Source organism: Phoenix dactylifera, chromosome 3, assembly GCF_009389715.1.
Source record: "Phoenix dactylifera cultivar Barhee BC4 chromosome 3, palm_55x_up_171113_PBpolish2nd_filt_p, whole genome shotgun sequence".
Taxonomy (NCBI): Eukaryota; Viridiplantae; Streptophyta; class Magnoliopsida; order Arecales; family Arecaceae; genus Phoenix; species Phoenix dactylifera.
Genome location: NC_052394.1, coordinates 15,371,948 through 15,398,310, shown reverse-complemented (window position 1 = coordinate 15,398,310; position 26,363 = coordinate 15,371,948). Strand labels below are relative to the sequence as shown.

Sequence of the window (26,363 nt, the reverse complement as noted above, 5' to 3'; positions counted from 1 at the left end):
CCATAATAAATGCGGATCTCTAACTTACTCCACAATAAATGCGCATGGCTCCTGACATCTACGGATCCCCAGCTCTCCACGGCAAATCGAACCCAGCAGGGTCTAGTCGACTATGATAAGTCTCTGATCTCGGCCATACCCGCCGACATCAGTGCAATGATTCGCCTGACCGAGCGCCGACCTGAACAACATGCCAAGCCGTACTACGGCCTCGCCCTGTTACATCACAGGTAAACCGACCCCCGCATATAAAAGGGAGCCTTGGCCTCCCAAGAGGGGATCGGAACATTCATACACCCAAAAATCACTGTTTATCTCCTTCTCCCCACTATTTGCCCCCTCCCTGACTTGAGCGTCGGAGGGCCGGCGCCGGAGAACTCGGCCACCGGTTCGTGTGCAGGCACCCGGACGGAGGACGCCGCCAGCCGACGGATCGCCGCCCCGCTGCGAGGACCTGCTGTTCCTTCTCTCCGACCGCCTCGGACGGAGGACGCCGCCCGCCGACAGACCGCCGCCCCGCCGTGAGGACTAACAGTCGTTCCCTCTCCTCGACCGAAGATTGCCCCCGGGTCCAATTTCCAGCAACAGTTGGCGCTAGAGGAATGGACCGAGTAGCAGTCATGAAGTTGAGAAGTAAGGGAACCTCTAACGTCTCCCGGCGTCCCCCGCAAAGTCCTGGACACTCCGTCCAGAATTCTCCAACTCCGGCTGACCCAGCTCCTTAGGTCCAGCCGGAACAGTTCAATGCCCTGGCACAGCAAGTCAGGCCCTGGCCGCCGCCGTTCAGGGCCTACGGCGCGTGGAGGCTTTACCGGCACTTCCCCCCGCCAGGCCCAGGCCCCGCCGGAGTGTCTCCCCAACGGCCCGGTTCTCCCCAGCCAAAATTTGCATGGCTCCTCCAGAGCCAACAATGGAGAACGAGCTTCTCCCCGGAGAGAGTTACCGGGAGAAGGTTTCGACCGGAGACCCCAACTTTCTGAGGCGGAGTCAGCCCCGGATCACCGTGAGCTGGCGCAAACCACAGCGACAATCCCACGGGTGGGGGAGCTCGACCGAAAAGTCGAGCATCTGGAGCGCCAGATTGCGGCACTCCACAGCAAGAAGGCAAGACAGGAAGGGGACTTTGAGTTCACTACCAAGTCCCCCTTCTCCCGCCAGATCGAGGACGAGCCAGTTCCCGCGGGGTTCAAAATGCCTCAGGTGGAGCCCTACAGCGGAAATCACCGACCCCTCGACCACTTGGAGAGTTATCGGGCCCTCATGGCCCTACAAGGGTCCTCGGAGGCCATACTCTGCAAGGCCTTCCCAGCAACCTCCGAGGGACCGCTCGGCTTTGGTTCTCTGGTCTGAAGCCGAACACGGTGTCCTCTTTTGAGCAGCTCGGCAGGCAGTTCGCCACCAACTTTGGCTGCCAGCCGGCGCCAGCGACGGACATCAGACTCCCTCCTGGACATCAAGCAGAAGGAGGGGGAGTCCCTCAAAGAGTACCTGGACCGCTTTACCGCCGCCACATGGGAGGTTCGCGAGCATAGACCAGTCGATAGCCATGTCGGCTCTGAAGACTGGGGTCCGCTCCTACCGATTCCTCTTCTCCATCGAGAAGAGCTTCCCGGCCGACTTCACCGAAATGCTGGCCCGAGCCCGGAAGTACGCCAAGGCCGAGGAGGCAGTCGCCTCCAGGCGGGGGGCAATCGAGCCCACCTCGAAGAAGCGGAAGAAGCGCCGCGAGGAGCGCGGTCGACAAAGGAGCCGGTCTCCCCCGCCGAGAGAAGAATCTCCCCAGACTGAGGAGCCCGCCCCGTCAGCAGGGGCGACCTCAGCAGAGGACACCTCCTCGTCCGAGGTCTCCACCACGGCCCCGGACGTACCAGGCGAGGTACGAGAACTATACACCCGTCAATGCTCCTCGGGCGAGATCCTGATGGAAATTGAGGGTCGGGACTTCTTCCGACCCCCGCCTCCTATGCGAGACACGGGATTTCCTCGAAATTCCAGGAAGTACTGCCGCTTCCACCGAGATCGCGGGCACGACACGGAGGACTGCTTCCAACTCCGGGACGAGATAGAAGCGCTCATCAGACGGGGAGTACTCAACCGGTTCGTGAGGAACCGACATGAGGAAAGGAGGCCGGCGGAGAATGTCGCACCAACCGAAAATCCTGGCGGCAACAGGCCTATCGCCGGCACCATCAACATAATTGGGCGGACCTCGGCAGGAACAGCCGCCCAGGGAGCACCCCCGAAGCGCCCACGCACTGATGAAGTCATCTCGTTCTCGGACGAGGGACTTAGAAGGGGTCGAGCCCCCTCACGATGACGCTGTGGTCATCTCAATGATTGTAAATAGGTTTGATGTAAAGCGTGTCCTAGTTGACAATGAAGCTCAGCCAACATTTTGTACTACCATGCCTACCAAAAAATGGGGTTGACAGAAGGACACCTCCGGAGAATCAATGCCCCGCTGGTCGGGTTTACCGGAGATGCGGTCCCGGTTGAAGGTTGAGGCTAGCTTCCTTGTCACAGTTGGCCTCGCCCCTCGGGAGAGCACTGTGAGGACGGACTTCCTGGTGGTCCGTCTGCCCTCGGTCTACAACGCCATCCTTGGGCGCCCAGGGTTAAACGCCCTTCGAGCCGTGGTTTCAACTCGCCATTTGCTCATGCGGTTCCCCACCGGCCAAGGAGTGGGCGAGGTCCGCGGAGACCAACTGGTCGCCAAGCAATGCTACATGGCGGCCCACACAGTAAAGCAACCAGCCGAGGCACCAGACCGCCCGATGGGCCCTTCACTGCCCATAGAAACCCTCGATGCGAGGGACACCCCTCTGGAAGAAGCAAGTAGAGCCCGGTGAGCTCCTTATTCAAATCCCACTACAAGAAAATTTTTCCGAGCTAACCGTGCAGGTTGGCTCTGGCCTCGGCCCCATGAGAAGGAATCGCCTCGTCAGCTTCCTGCGGGACAACGCTGACGTCTTCGCCTGGTCGCCCGCGGACGTGCCAGGAATTGACCCCGAGGTCATGGTCCACCGACTCCAGGTGAGGCCAACCAGCAGGCCTGTAAAGCAGAAGAAAGAGGCTCCGCCCTGAGCGACAACGAGCTGCGGCCGAGGAGGTGGACAAACTCCTCGGAGCCGGCTTCATCCGGGAGGTCTCCTACCCGGATTGGCTCGCCAATGTAGTCCTCGTAAAGAAGGCCAACGGAAAATGGCGTATGTGCGTGGACTACACCGACCTGAACAAGGCCTGCCCAAAAGACAGCTTTCCCTCTCCCGAGCATCGACCAGCTCGTCGACTCCACTTCAGGACACCAACTGCTAACTTTTATGGACGCCTTTTCAGGATACAACCAAATCCGAATGGCGCCAGAAGACGAGGAGAAGACGGCCTTCATCACCGACAAGGGCACCTACTGCTACAAGGTGATGCCCTTTGGCCTGAAAAACGCTGGGGCCACCTATTAGAGACTGGTCAGCCAAATCTTTAAAGACCAGATCGGCCGGAACATGGAAGTCTATGTGGACGACATGCTGGTAAAGAGCCAACCGGCAGAACACCACATAGCCGATCTCAGCGAGACATTCGCCAAGCTCAGAAAATACCAAATGAAACTCAATCCGGCGAAGTGCGCGTTCGGAGTCACCTCGGGCAAGTTTCCTGGGTTTCATAGTGACCCAACGCGGAATTGAAGCCAACCCGGAGAAAATCCGGGCACTGCAAGAGATGTCGCCTCCAAAGACAGTTAAGGAGGTGCAGCGGCTCGCGGGGCGGGTAGCCGCCCTGGGAAGGTTTGTTTCTCGATCAGCCGAGCGTTGCTCCCCTTCTTCAAGAGCCTCAAACGGCCGAAAGACTTCCGGTGGACAGAAGAATGCCAGCAAGCCTTTGAAGAGCTTCGGAGCCTTCTGGCCTCTCCCCCGCTGCTCACCAAGCCCCAGAAGGGCGAAATTCTTTACTTATATCTGGCCGTCTCCCCAGCTGCAGTAAGCTCGGTCCTCGTCCGGGAAGAAGACAAGCTCCAAAAGCCGGTCTATTACACCAGCCGGGTTCTCAGGGATGCTGAGACCCGATATTCTAAACTTGAGAAGACCATCTTCGCTCTCATCATCTCGGCTCGGAGACTCAGGCCTTACTTCCAAGCCCACACGATAGCTATATTAACCGACCAGCCTATGAAGCAGATATTGCAGAGGTCGGATCGTGCGGGGAGGATCGCCAAATGGGCGGTCGAGCTCGGGGAATTCGACCTAGAATATCGGCCCAGGCCGGCTATCAAAGCTCAGATACTCGCCGACTTCATCGTGGAGTGCACCCTTCCGGACGACCCCGAGCCGCCATCTGAGTCCGTGGAGGAGACCCCGAAGCAGCCATGGGTCCTGCACTCGGATGGGTCTTCGACCCCGGGGGGCAGCGGGGCCGGACTTATCCTCACCAGTCCAGATGGAGTGGTGGCCGAGCAAGCTCTGCGCCTCGAGTTCCCGGCCTCGAACAATGAGGCCGAGTATGAGGCTCTCATCGCCGGGCTCAAGCTGGCGAAAGAACTAAAAGTGGGAGACCTGACGGCCTTTAGCGACTCCCAGCTGGTGGTGAACCAGGTCCAAGGAGATTTTGAAGCTAAAGAGCCATCCATGCAAAAGTATCTCCAAAAGGTGCGGGAACTCACATCTGCCCTGAATTCTTTCAATATTCAGTATATTCCCAGAGCGGAAAACCTCAGGGCAGACCAGCTATCCAAACTGGCCACCTCCCGCATGAGCGAGCTTCCCAAGGGAACAGCGCTCGAGTATCTTCGGGTCCCCAGCACGGAGGAACCCGAGCCCACTATGTGCATCGACTCCGAGCCAAGCTGGATCGACGGGCTCGTCTGCTATCTTCAGGACGGAACTCTACCTCATGACGAGACGGAGGCTCGCCGAATCAAGCGCCAGGCTCCCCGGTATGTCTTGTACGAGAATAAACTCTATCGACAATCATTTACTTCTCCCCTTCTCAGATGCCTCCGCCCCTCCGAGGCGGACTACGCCCTCCGAGAGGTCCATGAAGGGATCTGCGGAAATCACCTGGGGGGTCGAGCCTTGGCCCATAAGATCCTGCGGCAGGGATACTACTGGCCCACACTCCAGAAGGACGCAACGGATTTCGTCCGCAAGTGCGATCGGTGCCAACGAAACGCCAATATCCAGCGCCGACCTTCAGCTCTGCTGACCTCCATCATCGCCCCCTGGCCGTTTGCCCAATGGGGGATCGACATCCTGGGGCCCTTTCCCCTGGCCACCGGACAGAGAAAGTTCCTGGTCGTCTCCATCGACTACTTCACCAAATGGGTCGAGGCCGAACCTGTTGCCCGGATCACCGAGCAAAAGATGCGGGACTTCGTGTGGAAGTCTATAATCTGCCGATTCGGACTACCCCGTATCCTTATATCTGACAATGGTCGACAATTTGACAATGTTCATTTCAGGGAGTTTTGCTCTGAGCTCGGCATTGATCATCGCTTCACCTCGGTTGCCCATCCCCAGACAAACGGGAAAACTGAGGTAACTAACCGAACTATTTTGCAGGGACTCAAAGCTAGGCTTGATCGGTCCAAAGGACAGTGGGTCGAGGACTTGTACAATGTCCTTTGGGCGTACCGGACCACGTTCCGACTGCCCACGGGAGAGACCCCCTTCAACCTAGCATACGGCACTGAGGCCGTCATCCCATTGGAGATCGGCTTGCCTTCTCTGAGGGTGGAGCATTACGACCCCGATACCAATTCCTCCCAGCTCAGGAGCAATTTGGACCTCGTCGAAGAGACAAGAGAGGTCGCCCGGGTGCGCATGGCGAGATATCAACAGCGAACGGCCCAATACTACAACTCCAGAGTTAAGCCCAAGCTCTTCAAAGTAGGGGACCTCGTCCTCAGGAAAGCCGAGGCTTCTCAACCAACCGAGCAAGGAAAGCTCGCCCCAAACTGGGAAGGACCGTATCAAATCGCCCGGGTACAACGGCCAGGGGCGTACAAATTGAAGTCCCTGGAAGGGACTCTGATCCCACGAAGCTGGAACTCCGAGAATTTACGAATGTACTACCAGTGAAACCCCAAGGGGTTCAAGATAATCAGGATAATGGACTCAGCTCCTTTTTCTGCAAATATTTCTCTCATTTTGATGACTGTAATCCTCTTCTAATATTGGGTCGTCTGTGATCCTCAGATCCCCCGGCCAAAATCGGGATGCCTCGAGGCTCGACCGTAGAGTCCCAAACTCCCTCGACCTCGGGAAGAATCGCAGGACGGTGAAACGTCGACTGGTGCAAGATTCCTCGACTAAGGTCGAGATGCCCCGAGTGTCGACAGTGCGTGCCCAGACCCCTCGACACTTCGGAAAGACGGGGTAGTACCTTCGCAGTCCCCCGTGGCGCTCGACACCAACAACGGGGTAGTACCTTCGCGGCCCCCCGTAGCGCCTCCTCGACTAAGGTCGGGATGCCCCGAGGGTCGACCCGTAGAGAACCAGACTCCCTCGACCTCGGGAAGGCGCCGTGAAGGGGTGGAAAGGGTGGCTCCACCCGGGGCGCCACAAAGTGGACCCCCGGGAGCGGTCGACGATCCCCAATCCCCGAAGCGAGCGATCCCTCGACTAAGGTCGGGATGCCCCGAGGGTCGACCGTAGAGAACCAGACTCCCTCGACCTCGGGAAGCGTCGCCGGTCGTAGAGCGTGCCCAGACCAGCCGACCTGACGAACGATCCCTCGACTAAGGTTCGGGATGCCCCGAGGGTCGACCGTAGAGAACCAGACTCCCTCGACCTCGGGAAGGCGCCGTGAGGGGTGGAAAGGGTGGCTCCACCCGGGGCGCCACAAAGTGGACCCCCGGGAGCGGTCGACGATCCCCGATCCCCGAAGCGAGCGATCCCTCGACTAAGGTCGGGATGCCCCGAGGGTCGACCGTAGAGAACCAGACTCCCTCGACCTCGGGAAGCGTCGCCGTCGGTAGAGCGTGCCCAGACCAGCCGACCTGACGAACGATCCCTCGACTAAGGTCGGGATGCCCCGAGGGTCGACCGTAGAGAACCAGACTCCCTCGACCTCGGGAAGGCGCCGTGAGGGGTGGAAAGGGTGGCTCCACCCGGGGCGCCACAAAGTGGACCCCCGGGAGCGGTCGACGATCCCCGATCCCCGAAGCGAGCGATCCCTCGACTAAGGTCGGGATGCCCCGAGGGTCGACCGTAGAGAACCAGACTCCCTCGACCTCGGGAAGCGTCGCCGGTCGGTAGAGCGTGCCCAGACCAGCCGACCTGACGAACGATCCCTCGACTAAGGTCGGGATGCCCCGAGGGTCGACCGTAGAGAACCAGACTCCCTCGACCTCGGGAAGGCGCCGTGAGGGGTGGAAAGGGTGGCTCCACCCGGGGCGCCACAAAGTGGACCCCCGGGAGCGGTCGACGATCCCCGATCCCCGAAGCGAGCGATCCCTCGACTAAGGTCGGGATGCCCCGAGGGTCGACCGTAGAGAACCAGACTCCCTCGACCTCGGGAAGCGTCGCCGGTCGGTAGAGCATGCCCAGACCAGCCGACCTGACGAACGATCCCTCGACTAAGGTCGGGATGCCCCGAGGGTCGACCGTAGAGAACCAGACTCCCTCGACCTCGGGAGGTATCACAGGTCAGCAAAGCGTCCACGAACCCGCCGACCTGATGTGAGATCCCTCGACCAAGGTTGAGGCGCTCCGAGGTCCGACCATAGGGTCTTAAGCCCCCTCGATCTCAAAAAGGGCTACAAATCAACAGAGCCTCCCCAGATCCTCTCAACTCCGGCAGGAGTCGCCGGGTCCATGGGAAGCCCGAGCCCCTTTTACAAGTCAAAAATGACTCCGGAGGTCGACGAGGAAGGGAAGCGACCTACTCCACCATGCGAAGCATGACCCCGAGAATGCAAGAGGTACACCCAACTAGACGCCCTCCTTGTCAAATTTTATCTACATATTGCCGAGCGAGATCTCGTCCAATGTTGGAGTCTTATTTTGCCCCAAAGCCGGGCTTCTTCGCTGGGTCGGCTTAAGACCGACCTCCCAACCTCATTATGCCTGCTCTGTTCGTCAAGTCTCCGTAATCCGTACTAAGGCTTCATAAAGTAGGGCCCAACTCGGCTCTTCTAAGTAAACTCCGACGTCCAGCTGGAAAAGTGGTCCCGGCCACGAATGTACCAGCCAAGCACAGGTACCAAGGCAATCTTTGGGAATCCCAGCCTTGTTCACCGAAATCTCGGCAGGGTCCGAGAACGATAACTATGAAAACCTTCGGCAATAACTTGTTTATTAGCCCGCGCTCCCTATGAGAGGTTCGGAGTTGAGTTCGGAAACCCGACTAAACTCCCCGAATAGCGGCACGAATAGACCTATTCCGGTCCCACTTGAAGGGCTAAGGCCCGACCTCGGTGCCTTAAGATTTTCCTAAAGGCCAAACGTGGCAACTCCCACGACTCTAAGATCCGAGTTATAGGACTTAGAGAAATTTTCTAGAAACCTAAGCTCGGAGCTCCCTTTGGTCGAGACGACTGGAATCCGAGAAGGCTAAGATATAGCCAGGGAAAAGGGCAGCTTCGTTAAGCAGCCCAAAGATTAAAATACGAAGTTAGAGGTCGTCGAGGCGGTTAGCCAAGGTTCTAGCCTCATCCACGACAACAGAGGGAAAGATGAACACAGAATGACAAACATTTCTTCATTAACAAAGGGCCGGAAGGCCAATTACAAAATTGGAAGTCGGCCACTCAAGGGCCGACCCCGGATACAATGAAAAAAGAAAAGAAAAATATGCTTAAGTCCTAAGCGGCGGGAGCCACATCCGGGGGGTCATCCGGCACATTGATGACCTCATGATCTTCCTCCGGAACAGGCTCGGGGCCGGGAGCAGGAGCTTCGGGCGCCGCCTCCGGGACAACATCGATCTCGGCCGCCGGAGCCGCCTCCATGACACCGTCCGCCTCGGCTACCCCCGTCGAAGGCTCGGCGGGGTCCTGCTCGTATATTCCCGCCTCGGACGTCAGGATGGCAGGAAGGGCTTGCACGTCGGACCCCCAGCCCCGATCCTCCCTCGGACGGACCGTCGAGAAGTCGTACTGAGGGCAGTACCGGCGCACCTGCTCCCGGAAGTTCTCGAAGCCTCGAAGGAAACCGTCGACCGTCTCCTCCTCCAACATGTCGCGGAACTCTTGCGACTCTTTGAAGAGTTCCACAGCATGCTCGGCTCGTTCGAGGGCCCTCCTCTCCCGGGCCTCAAGTTGCCCGAGTCGGAGGCGCAAGACCCCCTCCTCATACTCGAGGGCCGCGACCCTGGCCTGGACCTCCCCTAAGCGCGCCTCCGTGCCGCGCATGGTTGCCCTGGTCAGGGCATGAGCCGCCTTCTCCTCCTCGAGCGCCCCCATCATGGCAAGGCGCTCAGCCTCGGTGGCTGTCCACCGAGCCTCGGCCGCGGCCAACGCCGCCTCCAGCTCGGCGACTCTTTTCTTGGCCGGCTCCAGTTGCTGGCCGAGTTGTTGAACTTCTTCCCGATACCCATGGGCGATGAACGCCATGGTGTCGAGCTCGAGAATATGCTGAAAAGAAAGAAACGAGGGTATTGTGAGTTGAAAAGCACATATGTACGCTAAAAACTCGGGGAAATTAAGAAGAAAGCTTACCCGGGCAGTGTTGCAGTAAGCACTGCCGACGACCTCCTCCAGCGAAATACCCCGGAACACGGCCCGGTCCGCTGGAAGCACCGCACGCCGCAACATGGAGCGTGCGACCTCGGCATTTGAAAGGCCGAGCGCCCCTCGGAATAGGAGAGTCCGGCTCGGCCGACTCTTCCCGGAAAGCCCGAGAAGAGCTCGGCACGATCGAACCCGAGGTCCCGGAGCCGCTCGCCTCGGTGCCTCGGGTAAGCCCGGGTCCTGGCTGCTGCGGCCGGACCACGGACGGCTCCCCCCGCTGGGAAAGGGGGGTAGGGCAAGGAGGGGCCGACGGGCCCGCATCACCAACAACCCGCTCCCGCCTCGGGTCGGCTGCAGGGGCCCCCGCCTCGGGGCCACTCGTCCCGGCCGACGAAGAAGCGCCGTCCGTCCTCGCCCTCTTCCGAGGCTGGGGCACAGCACCCCCGGCCTCGGCCTCTCGCCTCCTCAGGCGAGAGAAAAGTGATGTGTTGCTGGTCGGCATGCGTGGAATATCTGAAATCAAGAATTTTGTTAAGAGTCAGACCAGTGACCGTAAAGACGGAGAACAAGAAATAAATAAATAGAATAATGCAACCGCCCTTACCCTCGGGGCGCGCCGAGCTCAGACCCACGCTCGCCAGGGCGTCCTCCCGCAGGAGCTCGGTCAGGTCGTTGCCCCTCTCGAGGGCTCGCAAAGAGTCCAGGGTCCTCAGCTCCCTCCCCGTGGGCTCGGAGAGTTTGTTGAGGGCCTTCAGCCGAGGGTGTCCCCACCTTGGCTCGAACCCCCAAGGCGCCGCAGACGCCAGAAAGAAAAACTTCCTCTTCCACTCGTGAATCGAGGAAGGGGCGCCCCGGAAGAGTGACATACCGCCCCGAAAGGCGAAATATAACCACCCTACGTCCGCCGGATTTTTCTTTAACAGAAAACACCGGCGAAAAAGGCCTACCGAAATCGGGATTCCGTGCCCGAGGCACAGGGATAAAAACCCAATTATGGTCCTCCATGAGTTCGGAGCCAACTGCGCCGGGACGAGTTGGTACTCGGCCAGCAAGTTGCTCACGAACTCATGGGCGGGAAAACGCAGGCCCGCCCAAAGTGTCTCGCGGTAAACTGCGATCCGACCTGGGGGCGGCTGCGTCACCCTGTCTTCCGGCCCTGCGGTTTCAAGGCGAAACCCGGGCTGGAAGAAGAAACGGGAGCGGATTAACTCCAGCTCCTCTTCCGACAGACTCGACCCAACCTCTTCGGGACCGGAACCCATTCTCACGGAAGAGTGGAGCAAAAGTTAAGAGTAGAAAATGGAGGTTGACGAGGAGGAGAAAAGAGGAAACCCTAGTGAAAACGGGAAGAAAACCTACTGGACATTGCCGGAAATCGCTCCGGGCACCACCAGTAAGACTCAGCTGAGGGAGAAAGCAGGGGGGAAAGACGACGAAAATAAGAGGCAGCCAAACAAGTCCTTTAGGGCAGACTCGTGGGGTTTATATAGACCCTCCTGACGGCCCAGATCGACGGGGTCGGTTCCCATCCCCCCGGGTTGCGCCACGTGTCGACCTCGGAAGCCGAGGCACCGTATTCACTCCGGTTTAATAAATCGGATACGAAATCGAAGCGTTGTCCCATCGGATCTCGGGGCCTCATCATGGGTCCACAGAATCAAATCGTCTGGAGGAACGAGCGGACGTAACCCCCGCTCCCCTCGTTTAATAAGATCTGGGACACGTGGAGCCCCGATGAGGCCTCCACTTCTTCGGAATTATGATCCAGTAACATGAAATCGAAAGCGTCCGACCTCGGGTCGCGTCGCGTGTCCGTTTCAAACCCCGTAACGGCACACTCATTAATGAGCCAGAAACGTCGATTACGGAATCGAGACACCGCCTCGACGAGCTCGAGGTCCCCCATCATTAATCCGCCGTAAAATGATCCTGGCGATTCAAGAAGCATGATGATACGAGCTCCATCATTAGCTCACCGAATAAAGCAGCCTCGAGACGCCAAAGGGCGCATATCTCACCATAAAAGCTCCAGAAAGCACAAGGGGGCGGGCGAAACCTTCCCCCCAACCTTAGTGACAGACTTTACTTCCCACGTCCGAGCCCCACAAGCCGCTCGAACTCGGAAGTCGGGGGGTAGTGTTGGGGGGAATAAAGTTTCCCCCCAAATGACATAAATGCCCCTAAGAAGCCGTACAACCTCCGACCCCGGACAGCCGAAGTCAGCGTCCGACCTCGGAACGCTCGGCCACAAGACGACCGACCCCGAAACCTCCGACCTAAGAGAAACCCCGATGTCCGAGGACCGTACTCTAACACCCCTCCGGCATTTATTGCGCATGGCCGCTGTAATCTTCCGGCACACTCAACAATAAATGCGGATCTCCGGCTTACTCCATAATAAATGCGGATCTCCGGCTTACTCCACCAATAATGCGGACCTCCGACTTACTCCATAATAAATGCGGATCTCCAACTTACTCCACAATAAATGCGCATGGCTCCTGACATCTACGGATCCCCAGCTCTCCACGGCAAATCGACCTAGCAGGGTCTAGTCGACTATGATAAGTCTCTGATCTCGGCCATACCGCCGACATCAGTGCAATGATTCGCCTGACCGAGCGCCGACCTGAACAACATGCCAAGCCGTACTACGGCCTCGCCCTGTTACATCACAGGTAAACCGACCCCCGCATATAAAAGGGAGCCTTGGCCTCCCAAGAGGGGATCGAAACATTCATACACCCAAAAATCACTGTTTATCTCCTTCTCCCCACTATTTGCCCCCTCCCTGACTTGAGCGTCGGAGGGCCGGCGCCGGAGAACCCGGCCACCGGTTCGTGTGCAGGCACCCGGACGGAGGACGCCGCCAGCCGACGGATCGCCGCCCCGCTGCGAGGACCTGCTGTTCCTTCTCTCCGACCGCCCCGGACGGAGAACGCCGCCCGCCGACAGACCGCCGCCCCGCCGTGAGGACTAACAGTCGTTCCCTCTCCTCGACCGAAAATTGCCCCCGGGTCCAATTTCCAGCAACATTATCAGTAAAGATGATCTACAAGTAAAACGAAATGAGGCAGGGTGGGGGGTTGGGAAGCCTGAAATTTATTGTCATGCGGAAGAACACCCAAATTATTAGCCTAAGGTAGAGAAGTTGCATTGGAAGCTGATTGCTATGATCGCTCTTGGCATTCAGTTCGCTGGTTGGTTCCCTTCACGAAATGTGTGATTATCTCGTAAAGACACGATGCTGTACCAAGCGGAAAGGAGTTCCATGGACCATGAAATGAGGCATTTTTTTTTAAAGTTATCATCCATGCGCATCCATTAGAATCTCTAATCAAATAGCCGATTCCAGCATCTAATGGTGCAATAGCTCCATCAAAATCCATATTTTACAGAGCCAAAGGAGAAGAGGGGCTGGTTGGGCCCAAGTCAACCCAATACCCGGCACGAGAATTGACTAGCTGATGCATTCTTTCCAGAGCCACCAACCAGCACAGCAAATGACAAGCATCAGCTCGAAGGGAATTGGATAATAAATCTAGGAAGTCGGTCGAGGAGTGCAAAGATGCATCATAAGTCATGCAAAGGTCACAAAATATGTGCCGTTGTGGACAACATTTTATGCATCAGAAAGCCGGACCTCCATGGTTCCACTCATTGTATGCGTAAGAATATATAAATAAATATAGAAATAAATCTATCTCATCCTATTAACTTAAGCTTTTAGGATAAGTGGTGATTTCAACTTGGCATCACAGCAGAGGTCGAACTCTGTCTCCGCACTCTTTAATTCTATTATTAACAATTTCACATATTGGGCTCACCCATTAAAGAAAAATCTGGCCCACATGTGTGAGAGTGTGTAAGAAAATATAAATATATATAAATTTGCTAGTAGGTGCCAGATTTTTGATATTTTGGTCCTACAGACTAAGTTGAGGGCGACATAAGTTGGTCTGGGCCATGCTCGGCGTGTGCTGCAGGCTAAAACAGTCATGCTTGAAAGTGATTCAGTTACGATGATTGGTAGAATCTAGAAGGACATTGGCGGTATGGATGGGTGCCATCCTGGTTTCGAGATATTCGGACTATAATTAGTGGCGGCATGGCTTTTCACCAAGCATATTTATAGAAAAGCTAATGATACTTAGATTAGAGAGAGAAACTTGTCCAGAGTGCTTTGTTTTTTATTTTTATTTTTTTTATGTCCGTATTAGAATCAACCGTTTTAGAAAAAAATAAAAATAGCTTTTGATAAGTGCCGATCTCATTCATCCCACGTTCGCCCCCCATCCCTTTCGTCTCCGACTCCATTCCATAGTACTCTCTTCGTCCCCGACCCCTGCCTCCGATGGCCGCCGGAGCTCCGATCGCCTCCGTCCACCTTCCTTCTGGCGGTAGGGATTCCGGCGACGCGGAGCTCTGGGTCGTGGTTAACACAAGTTTCACGCTTACTTCCTTGATTCCAGGTCAAGTGATTTTTAGGGTTGGGAATCTCTGGGAACATGGGTTGGGTGAAAGAGGGCGCGAGTGATGGGTCGCAGGGGCGTCGTGTGTCAGGCCAATGCTGCGGATTGGAGAGAGAAATTTTGGGATTTGGATGGCCACAATGCTCTCAGCTGAATCAAGGAGTCATAAATAAAAACAACGGTACTTTGACGTAGACTTGTATTGCATTGTAGAGAAAAATATAAACATAGTTTCCCACTTTGACAGTGTTTGATTTAGTAACAATTTTGAGAGTTATTTGTGTCATTACTACCTTCCATAATTCATTGTTTCAGATATGATGTTATTACACCAATTACAATTGCTATATAAAAGCTTTGTGAAATTAATTTTTGTAAACCATTTTAGTTGTTATTTGTTTATTCTTTAGTACGGGCATTGTTGCGCGCCAACTGCTGCCATTTGATCAAATTGTGAAACTTTTTTTTTTTCAATGACATAATATGACATCGAATCATTTGTTCTTGAAAAATGAACATATTTTTACCTCCACATGTTTACAATTTGATAGTCTATGATTTTACATTTACATAATTGTATCATAGATAAGATGCATGACAAAGTATTCTTTTTATAAGTTTATAATTATGGTGGGTTTTCATCGTCATGCCTTGGTAATTTATGTGTTCTCTCTCCCTTTCTCTTGCTCTGATCCTCAGCTAAATTTTGATCACAAAGGAATCATAGTCTGACTTCTCTTTATCAAAATCTTCAGTCCGGCAAATTTCCAAGAGATTTTATGTTTCTGTTGCTCCTTTGTTTGATTTGTAGAGGTATATAAATATGTAGAGCAATAGTTGCTATTTTCGATGCATTTTGGTTGGAACTGAAATGCTTCATGATGTTTGCCGTTTTCTTTAGAAATTAGAGTGTGCCCCGTGTCTCACTATCTATTGCTGCCTCTATCTGGGTCCACAGGCTTTCAGTTAATATGGTCAAAAACACATAAACGATGTTGCTTATTCTGTAGGTTCAAAAACTCCTTCATTTTTTAATATCTGAATCAATTCATCAGTGCTTTCTGGAACTCAGCCATATATTTTCTCCAAGATTTGAGGTAGACTTCTGTAGTTATTGGAAGCTGCAAGTAGTACCAGATAAACAGCATCACTGCTGTCTTTGTTTAACAGCTTGGGTGACTTTGGAGTGTAATAAGTGGGATTTCGCTGAAAGCTGTCTTTGGTGGCATACCATTGTTATCATGGATAGATGCTGAGGTAACTGTTCAGTAGCCCCAGGAAGGATAAAGCTAGAAACAAGTACACCAAAGGGTAAAGTGAGGGAGAGCCACAAGAACTAGTTTCTCCATGAGCTTTATAGGCCAAAGCTAGTTATATTAAAGAAAACATCGCAGTTGAAAACACATGTTGACGGGTTATATGAAGATGAGAAGATCAATGAAATTTTTTATAAAAGTAATAAGAAGAGATTAAGAAAACTTATGTTTAAGTAGATCGTGTTGTCGTTATTTTTGAGAAGAAAATGGCTTTGTCGTGTCTCATTTCATGAGATATAGAAACGAATACAAGCAGAAGAAAAAACTATAAAACATAAGACAATTTAAAAGAAGAAAAGTTGATGGCCATCTTAGGGAATAGCATACAAGACCCTTCTCAACATAAAAGAGTTAACCATCCTAACGACTTCTTGAAAATTCTTCCTGTCCGGCCAAGCCCTCCAACAAATAACCATAGAAAGAGGGGTAAAACTATGACAATATAGAACTGCAATAGCAAAACTATGACAATATAAGCAAAAAGTTATAAACTACATGCTGATTTTTCCATAATACAAATATGATTATTTTTTCATGCGACTTCGCCCTGTTAGTTGATCAGATCAACTCTCTCTCTTTCTCTCTCTAACCTGAATTGGCAAACCTCCTTTCATCCTCAGGGTCAGTGAGAGTATGTATTCTGGAGTTTTGTCCTTCCCCACAACATTGAATTCAAATTTTTCAAGCACACAAGCTGCAATCGATTTCATCTGTATGTATGCCATCTCCTTCCCCAAGCACATTCTCGGACCAGCGTGAAACACTGGATATTTGAATGGATTTTCTGGCTGGAAAATCCCATTTTCCAACCACCTCTCCGGCTTGTAGTTGTTGCAGTCCTTCCCCCAGACGTCCTCCAGCCTTCCAAGAGCATAAGCATGGTATGTCACAAACCATCCTTTATGCACCAATGTTCCGTCTGGCATGGTGTCATCTTCTTTGCAAGAAAGCGTGTCAAGGGCCACAGGGGGATACAACCTCATCGACTCTGAAATTGCAGCATGAAGGTAATGCATCTCTCGCAGCTCATCAAAACTAAATGTCTCGCTTGCTTTCTGATTCAGGGCCCGGATCGATCTGACTTCGTCTAGTATCTTTTTCTCGACATCAGGTCTTGCCGATAGGAGCCAGAAGAACCATGTCAGTGCTGATGATGTTGTCTCACGCCCAGCTGTAAGGAAGCTCACCACCACATCTCGAAGATATTCTTCAGTGTTATCTTTATTTGAAGTGAATCGAGACAGAAGATCACTAAAGTGATCCAAAGGCCTTTCCTTCCTTGATCGAATGATGTTTGTGGTGTAGTCGTTGATGATTGAAATTGATTCTTTCAACCGTCTCTCCGAGCCGATATTTAGCAGCTTTTTGATCCTCCAGGTGATATCCAGCGCATCCAGGAATCGCTCCACAACAAGGTTCTGCGCTTCTCCAAAGGTTTTCATGAAGCGTGAGGAGATTGTATTGCCAAACCCCTCTTCTGTAAGGCAGGCCGGATCTTCATTGAAGGCCACCTGGCAGATGTTATCGAATGCAAAACGCTCAAGAACATCTTGAAAGTCGAGAGTCTCGTTCTTTTTGCTGGCTTTCTTCAGCAGCGGTAGCAGTCTCTGGACTACCTCATGCTGGACTGTGTCCACCACGAAGTTACGAAGTGATCTTGTATTGAACTCAAAGCTGGCCGCCTTCCGCTGCAACTTCCAGCGCTCACCGTCGGAATTGAAGATCCCATGGCCAAAGAAATCCTCCAGCATTTCGATGTGTCTCTCGCCTTTTGGGTAGTTCTTGAAGTTGGTTTTGAGCACGTGTTCGATGTTCAAGGGATTTGCAGTTTGGATTCCACTGACCTGCCCTAGGCTCTGGAATACTATTGTATGCGTCGGGTTCTTGATGAGGGCTTCAGCTGTCCATTCAAGGAATCTGTGACGGTTTTTGAGCAACTGGGGGAGGTTCCCCAGCAGTGGGTAGGCTTGGAGTTCTCCAGGGGTTGGTTTCTTTGCTGGGTTTTGATACCAGAAGATGAAGATGAAGAGGGGAATGAGGAAGAAGAAGACCGACTGTAGGCATGAAATCTCCATATCTTCTAGCCTACCAAAGTTGGAAAATGCTTGGTGTCTGATGTTTCGGTTCTGAGGCTTCACTTACTCGTCAGGAATCAGGATTAGCAAGATCTAAAAAAAGATAATGGTTGTGAATTTGGGATCTTGGGCATGTGCTGTAGAAGTTTTGCTGAATTGCTTGCAGCCAAAGGGGTTGAAGCATTCCCAAGGGAACTGAGTCTGTGTAGAAGTCTTTTGTAGGTTCATTTGCTCTTTGGGAATCAGGGTTTCTGAAGTCAAAAATTATGGCTCCCTTGAATTAGATAAACCACTAGAGCATGAGATGCGCCGTGGAAACGTGGAGCTTCTGGATGCACTTCTCCAGAGTTTGGATTACATGGTGGAAAAAATCAACAAGCCACAGCAATATAAACAAATATAACTTATGGCTGCCAAGAAGTCTGGCTGCCGTAACAAACTTGTAGCCTGGGTTTTTTTTTTGTTTGAGGAAAGAAAATTTAGCTGATGGAAGACTTTGCACATTGGTGTACTCTTATCCTTTTTCAAACCAAGGTGATGTTTGAGGCTAAAAAGCACTATGATATCAAGACATATGATAAAACGAATATCATATTCGACTATGACTGGTCACCTAAGGGCGGCTTTGGATATTCCTGCATGAATATCCCATGGGAATTAAGTCTGTTGGCTTTCTCAGCTTGCATCTTCTAAAGGTCTAGAATTTGTTGGTCTGCAGAACAAAAAATTATGAAGGTTTTATTTTTTTTCCTTCCCACATGATTCGAGCTGGGAGGGTACTATATTAATATAGGCCATGCTTGAATGGGTTTTTCAGTCGAAAATACAGTCCAAATCCTATTGGATGATCCAGATAGATCCTAAATTAAATGAAATGACCTGATCCTCTTGCAGCATATAGAAATACGAATTCTAATTAAATGGGGTACCTCTGCCTCTTATACCTTTCAGATTAACCAATATATAGAAAAAGAAAGAAAAAAAATTCTATTGAAATGTAGTTTTTATTCACGAATCAGAATTGCCTTTCAGAATCTACAACTGTCTAAAAGGTTCAATATACATACATTATCGGACATTTTGAGCAACAGTCAAGAAGATTTCATGAGAATTGAATTTTTTCGAATAGATGATATAATGAGCTTGAGTATGCTAGATCTTGCGATGCATGTGGATGGCTGTGATATAAGTTTTCTATTTACTCTATAAATATATTATTAATGATTTTTAAGAGATAAGAGGTGAGAGATTTTTGTAGAATTATGAAGCAACCATTTATAGGAATATACCACTAAACTTTACCTCAATGACATAGCACTTGGGGTGATCCTTGCATATATAAATTCTCATTTTTGCGAGCAATTGCCCGGTCTGCATAAGAACCTAAGCTTCGGCCCTCCTTGTTCCTAAAAAAAAAAAAAACTGTGAATATTACCTAGAAATTTTTGTTTCGTACCTTTTGTTTAGATTTATTTGCATCTTCTTATATAATGCAATATATTTTTCTGATTTTATTTGTTCTATTTTGGGTGTTTAGTTTTAAATTTATAGATTTATACTAATTTTTATGCTTATTTTTATTTTTATTCAATTTATTTATATTATATTTAATTGTTTAATATTTTTGGCAAGGGATCTTTAACACTTATCTTATGTATCTTCTTATTTCATTTAAATTTTTATTTATGTTATAGATTTTTATTTTGTTCTAATTTATTTTATTTAATTTTATTTTGTATTTGGTTATAGCGGTGACAGTGGATCAGATAATATCCGTCGGGATCGGTTTTTATATTTAAATTTATCCGAATTTAGATAGAAATTTGAATATCTGACTAATATCCATATCTTTTAAAGAAAAACGAATATGGATATAGATAGATAACTATCCAATACGTATTCGAATATCCAATTCAATTTACAATTCTATTTAAATTTATATAGCATCATATTTTTAAAAAAAATTAAATAACTATATTAACATACTATTAACTGGATTTACCTTCCACTTAATAATATATTGTTCGGTGGTCATAAAGTTTAATTATCTGACTTATATCCAACTTATATACATGTATTCGATTAGCATTAGAACAAATATAGATATAATTCTTTGCATCCGGTTAACATCTGTATCCATATTTGGAATAATCAAACAAATATAGATATAGATATACTAGTATCTGATCTAATTTCAGCCCTATTTGGTTTTGTATTCATTATTAATATTTTTCTATTTTTCTATTTATTTTAATCATGACTAAAAATAAAATAAATATATAGCTCAATCAATTATATCTTATTTTGATTGCCATTATTTTTGCCCGATATGCATCTGATGTGCCAAATTGCCGGTACTATTTTATAAAATAAAAAAAATATCCCAAATCAAATTCTGTCTATAAAAATGTATGGCCAAAAAGTTTTTAGTAATTATTGAAAAATATGATGTAAATTTTGCAAATATTTATTACTTATGCAATTTATCTTGAACTTTCAATATCCATGTCTATATTTTAGATTAGAGATCAGATTAGTTGGATTCCTTTATAAAAAAAACTACTTAGTCTACCATCAAATATTTAAAATATCAAGTCTCTTTATCTTGTATCTCTCCTTTCCTAACATAGTCCTCCTAATAAAAATTCCCCCAACCCATCCCCTCTCTCTTCCCCCCCCCCCCCCCCCCCCCCCCCCCCCCACCAACCCTCCTACCTGAAAAGGAAAAAAATTGAAGAAAATGCTCCACCAACCAGCCCCTCCTCTCTCCACTCTTACACCCACATCCCTTCCTTGCCTACTCTCCCCCCTTTCCTTGCCAACCCTTCTCTTTTTCCCTCTCTCTTCTCCTTCAATGAAGTCTACTTCATACTCTGTTTTTTTTTTGTTTAATTTTGTTACTTTCTAATAATATAGTTGTTATGTTTGGTGCAGTTTCAAGATCAAAGTAGTTTGCTAGGATAACGAAGAACAGAATTACAAGTTTCAGTATTTTGGATTTTAAATTTTAGCTACTATTGAGATATTTATAGTAGAGATGAAGTGTTAGTTTTGATCTTAGTAATTTGTTTAGCTTCTTTTATATCCTTATCCTTATTAGATAATTTTTTAATACTTAAAAACTTAAGACAATATTTTTGAAAAATCTCGTGGGACGACTAAGATATTTAAGTCATCAACTATCAAGTCTCTTTCTCTCTCACCGATCCTCTCTCCTCTCTCCCTAATATAATACTCCTCCTAATAATAATAATAAAATCGCCCCCACCAAAATCTGCCTCCTATCTCTCTAGGATCTACCAAGAAGGAAAAATATCCCCTACTCTCCCATCAATACATCTATTCTTTGCCGGCGAGTCGCCATCCACCTGCCCCCCCCCCCTCCTTTTTTTTTTCCTTTCTTTCTTGCCCATGACCAACATTGATTAGAGATTTAAAGGTACTTTCACTCTTTCCTTTCTAAATTAAAGACCGCAAGTTGGATTAGTTTTTGCAGCAATGTATGCTTGAAATCACTAATTTGACATCTTGAATTTTAATCTTTAAACTATTGTGCGTATTTGCTCAAGGATCCAGCGTGTGTTTCTATCTTATTACTTGATTTGCTTAGATTCTTTGATGTTCTTATTCTTCTTAGACATATTGTTTAAATACTTAAAAGTTCAAAAAGTATTTTTGGAAATATCAGCATATAGGTTTAATAAAATTTTTGCCTTTTTCTTTTTTATTCTTATAATGAAATAGCAGTTAATACTTCTACGATACATTTATTCGATAATAATATGTATGTAATTAAGTTCTAAAATGTTATTATATTTGTCATGCTTGCTGTGTATTATTGTTTTATCAATTTTTATATCATGTCTAATAGATTCGAACTTTTGTCATTTTATTCTTTGGCATAACAATAATGTGGTCTCCAGTATGATTGTTATAACTATAATGTGTACAATAGAAATTGTATTTAAATATGTTACTCTTTAAAATTATATTTGGTACTTAAAACTTGTTACATAATTTATTCATTGCTATGCAACGGGTCAGCTGGATTCTATAGTAGGACTTGACCAAGTTGGCACCTAACCCTCCTTAAAAGTTGGATCCGTTGTTCAAGTCATTCTAAATTTTACAAATTATTAATGGGTCAATTAATGAACTTATGATAAGAAATGTTGGAAGTGCACCGAGGTTGTGCAAGTTGCATATCAGCAAGTTTTGATGTCAACGGATGGACTTTTCTTTTTTTTTTTTTTTTCTGAAGGAGCAACAATGAAGGGGTATGTGTTTCATATTACATGTATTTTTTTCCAATATATCTAACATATTCATCATTTTTTCGTGATTAAGGTAATGCGATACATGTTATTGTGCGAAGTATATCTTAAGCAAATTTGGACTAGTGATGAGTATGGGTAATATTGAATTTTTTATAAATGTTATCACACGTTAATTTTGTCTAAGATTTTAGGCAAAGTTTTGATACCAGTTTGATGTGAGATAAGGCCAATAAGCTTCAGAGCAAACCGTCTCTGGTCGAAACGGTACACACAAAGAAGAAATGCCTATGCCTACATAGGAGGATTGCAGTGCACGCAGGTCCAAAACTAATGTACGCGGATTTGAAATAGCAGGAGTAGAAATGAAATAGCGGTTTGATGGGAAAGGGAAAACAAACAAGTTTCCGAGCAAACTATGTCTTAGGTTGAACCAGGGCATATAAAGGACAGATATCTAAAATTGAGACATTGGAGTTGAGGGCACACCATGTTCTGGTGATTGGTTGGGAAGTTGGTGACCATCAATTAAGAAAATGTTGAAGCAAGGTCCAATGTCTCGGTACCAGACTCTATACTAGTGCTGCACTAAGGCTGCCATCATATCTTCAATGCTCCAAGCATTTGAATTGCATAATACTTAGTATACCGGATTAGAATGGAATAACTCGCGATTCTTCTTCTACAGCTGTAATTATATGATGGAGATGTTTCTCTCTTAGGAGTAGAATACCTTCCTTCGGGAATATCTCCATGGTTGTAACTACATGAGCATGTACACTATATATATATATATATATATATATATATATATATAACCATGGCTACTCGGTAGAGTTTCTGGTAATCAACTTTGGTTCACCAGCAGGACGGAAATAATAACATAAGTCGGAAATAATATGATAACACCGACATTATGGCATCATGAGGCAACCCAAAGAGAGGAGAAATTATTGGATGGGGTTCGCAAACTTAGTGCGGTCCGACCACCAACCCCTTTCCCACCAAACAAAGCGCCCTCAGTGGCGGGCCACAAAGTCCTTGATGGCCTCGATCAACTCCCCGGTCCGGCTCGCCGAGACCGGTTCCGAGTCGACCAACTCCTCGTAGAGAAAGAAACAGTGCCCCACGTCCCGGCTCATCACCACCTCCATCTCCTTCCCCGCCCTCCTCATCGCCTCGCAGTACTCCAGCTCCCGGTCCCTCAGCAAATCCCCCTCCGCCACCGCCACCAGCAGCGGCGGCAGCCTCAGACCCTCCAACGCAGGCGCCGCCTCCCCCACCGGCCACGTGATCGGGTGGTCCTTCGTCGCCCCCATCGGCAGCGCCATCGCCGGGCACTTGTCCAGCAACTCCAGCGACATGAACGGCGTCGGCCGGTTCTCCACCTCCGACCGGCTCCGCTCCTCCCGGCCGAACCCCGGGTGGAGGAGGATCCCCCCCGCCACCCTCACCGGCGCCCAGAAACCCGCCTCCACCGCCCCCGCCCGCGCCGCCACCTCGTGCACCAGGTTCCCCCCGGAGCTGTCCCCGAGGAGGAAAACCCGCGAGAAGTCCGCCGCCTTGCGGAGCCGCTCCGCCACCGGGTGCTCGGCGCCGGTGCCGGCGGCGAGGGAGCGGAGGTAGAGGAGTGCGCGGTAGGCGGCGTCGACGGCGGCCGGGAGGCGGTGCTCGGGGGCGAGGGGGAGGACGACGGAGACGACGGCGGCGCCGGCGGAGCGGGCGAGGCGGGTGTAGAAGTGGTGGTACATGGACCAGTAGGGATGGGTGATGCAGAAGCCCCCGCCGTGGAAGTGGAGGAGAAGGGGAAGGTGGCGGCCGTCGCCGGCGTTGGTGGCGGACGGGAGGTAGAGGCGGAGGGCGGGATCGGCGGGGAGGTCGAGGACGGAGACGCCGTCGCGGGGGGAGTCGTAGGGGGGGACGGTGGCGGTGAGGAAGTGGGCCTGGGGTGGGCCGGTCCAGGCCCGGTCCACGGAGCCGTCGTTGTAGAGGCGGATCCAGCCGGGGAGCTCCGCCACCACCACCCGGTCCGGCTTGTTCTCGGTCGCTGCCATCTTTTGGGTAGAGCGAGTTGGTCTCCTGCAATCATCGCTGCCTCCGGGAGGGGGTTTTATAACGGGGTTACGGCGATTGGTTGCCGTTGGAAATTGGAAACCTAGAATAATAATATTATTATGTCCTTTATTTTATTTTAAGGAAGCTTGCTCCAGTAATATGTAGAGAAGATCTAACACAGCCATTGGGGCTGATTTTGAACATTGAGAAGGGCCCGTCGGCTGCACTAGAGAGTAGAGGCACCGCCGGCTAGGACCAACTGAAGTACATGATTTATGGGTTTCTTGAAGACTGAACAATCACAAAACTACCAGGATTTTTTTTTTTTTTGGGTATATCGGTCACTAATCTTGCTTAAACACTGCCATTTAAATCAAAAGAAAGGATGATGCTCCCAGCCTTTACTGAGTGTATTTGTACCCGTATAGTATCAAACACCCGCTTTAGCAAAAAAAAAAAAAAAAGGATGATGCTCCCAGCCTTTAGCACTTGTCTTGCATAGGAGATTTTCTCCCACACTGCCTTCAGTTCCACTCCAGAGTCTGATGCCTCAAACGTATGCCGTCCCTCCTGCAGCAATCAACCTAAAATTGTAGTCTCTGATCACAAATGCAACTCCGGCGCAGCCACCGCTAGCAGGCAAGGACTACCATTAAAGTTCATTTTTAGGTGGCGATGGGGTGAGGGCTCCCAAGAAGCAAGAACATACCCGGATGCTAAAGTAGCAAAGGGAGAGACCTAGATGTCCCTGACTAGCCCAGATAAAACAGCCATACTAGCCTCAGTGACTTCAGTGGCCTGACGGATAGCTCTATATACCACAGCCCTCAGGAGAGCCCGCCTGTCCTCGAAGACTCTGTCGTTTCTATCTAGCCAAATGTGATAAGCTAGATAGCCACTAACAACACCCCAACCAAAACCAACAGTTTTAACAGCTCAATAAAATGATTTAATTTGGTCTTTAATTTGACATGCCATTAGACAGATGTGATTTCTGTATTTTAAGATATGAAAATGAAAATTGGATTCTCAACTACATAATAAATAATATGTTATAGTGTGCCAGCTACGATGATATATCCATTTTGCGTCAATTGATGCATAGGCAACGGATCTTCAGCTTGGAGACTACCACCATCTCGTAGTCCTCTTTCCTTCCTCTAGTTTTTGTCAACTACTGTGATCATGATGCAATGGTGGCCTCATAATGGTCCCTCTACTCTGATTGCTGGAGTCGTCCTCTAAACTTTCTTTGAATGGATCAACGGATCTTATAACGCAAGTTAAAAGAAAAAAGAAAAAAATTCATTTCTTCCATGGCCGGCAACTTCGGTTAGCTCTTAAGAATCACCTTCATACGGAAGAAATCTTATGCGGCCAGGCCGGCCAGCAAACAATAGATATATGACTTCTGCACTAGACATCCTGAAGGAGCAGAACTTCTCCTTCTTGTAGCTCTGTACAGGCAATTCTTGAAGGAAAACAGGCAAGGAGCTCCACTTTCCAGCTTAAATTTTTCTGGACATTATAGCGAACAAAGACAAGTTTCTTCTAACATGCAAACTCTCAAGAATGTTCTCGCAATTCGGTGGTGTTCATGGAAAGCAGAAATTTCATCATCATCTGCCCCATTGAGCGGACGGTGATGCTCAAACTAATGAGAACGATCAAAAGTATAACTTGCTGCCAGTAGCTCGTCAACCCCAAAATCTCTGTAGCCTGTTTTCGCATTTCAATTTTTCCATCCAGCGGATGGCTATTATACACAAGCGTGCACATTACAAATTCAAGATGAAGTACTCAATGGAGGGCTATGATACTGTCACTTGACGAGCATATGACTGTCATTTTCGCATCAAATATATCTGCGTAGAATTCAGTTTCTTTTTCTTTCTTTTTTTTGCACTGACATCAAATGTTTCTGCTGAGTATTAAGTGCTTAGCATTAAGTTTTTTTTTTTTTACCGCCCATCAAATTCTTTTATAAAGCAGCTGATTGATTGGGCCAGGAATTTTTCATAAAATGATGAATGTGGTGAACCCAAGTGAAGAACGTTTGATGACAAATGAGAACTAACCATATGCAAGCATGACTAGTTTAAGTGTAAGGAGTTGATGAAATCCCAACAAATACGACTACAATTTTTTTTTTTTTTAAGTAAATACACATCAATGAGAAATACAAAATTCATGGACAGAACTGCCCTCATGAGCCTAATGATAGTTTCTCGTAATTGATTGTCGGCATCATGTTGAAAAATAGCAAACAGAAAATAAAATAATAAAAGTAAAGAGTGAGAAAGAAATGATATCAAAAGTTTGCAACATCATGGAAGATGACCAACAAGGATTGATTTACTTGCGTTTTGACGAAGGAAGCAAGCATTCGTACATCCTCTCCATCCGCGATATAACAGCAAGCTTGTATGTAGTTTTCAAATCGGGCTTCCCTATGTCAACAATATCCTGTCTCAGGCTGCACCAAGAAAAATTTCATTGGTAAATTT

The 26,363-nt window shown here is 49.1% G+C and overlaps 3 protein-coding genes across 3 annotated transcripts in view; all 3 read right to left on the bottom strand.

The window, feature by feature from the left end:
- Positions 1-15,720: 15,720 nt before the first annotated feature.
- Positions 15,721-18,123, bottom strand: LOC103706276 (cytochrome P450 94A2-like). The gene has a single exon (XM_017842549.3). It carries the CDS (start codon positions 17,525-17,527, stop codon positions 16,016-16,018), a length of 1,512 nt encoding a protein of 503 aa, XP_017698038.1. The 5' UTR covers positions 17,528-18,123; the 3' UTR covers positions 15,721-16,015.
- Positions 18,124-22,454: 4,331 nt separating this feature from the next.
- On the bottom strand, positions 22,455-24,006 carry LOC103706279 (probable carboxylesterase 17). Its single transcript, XM_039124726.1, has one exon. It carries the CDS (start codon positions 23,853-23,855, stop codon positions 22,821-22,823), a length of 1,035 nt encoding a protein of 344 aa, XP_038980654.1. The 5' UTR covers positions 23,856-24,006; the 3' UTR covers positions 22,455-22,820.
- Positions 24,007-25,936: 1,930 nt separating this feature from the next.
- The window catches only part of LOC103706280 (protein DGS1, mitochondrial-like), a 32,515-nt gene continuing 32,088 nt past the window's right edge, over positions 25,937-26,363 (bottom strand). Inside the window, exon 14 of the mRNA XM_008790337.4 lies at positions 25,937-26,332. Coding sequence (XP_008788559.1) covers positions 26,212-26,332 — 121 coding nt within the window. The 3' untranslated portion in view covers positions 25,937-26,211. The remainder of the gene's footprint in view (positions 26,333-26,363) is intronic.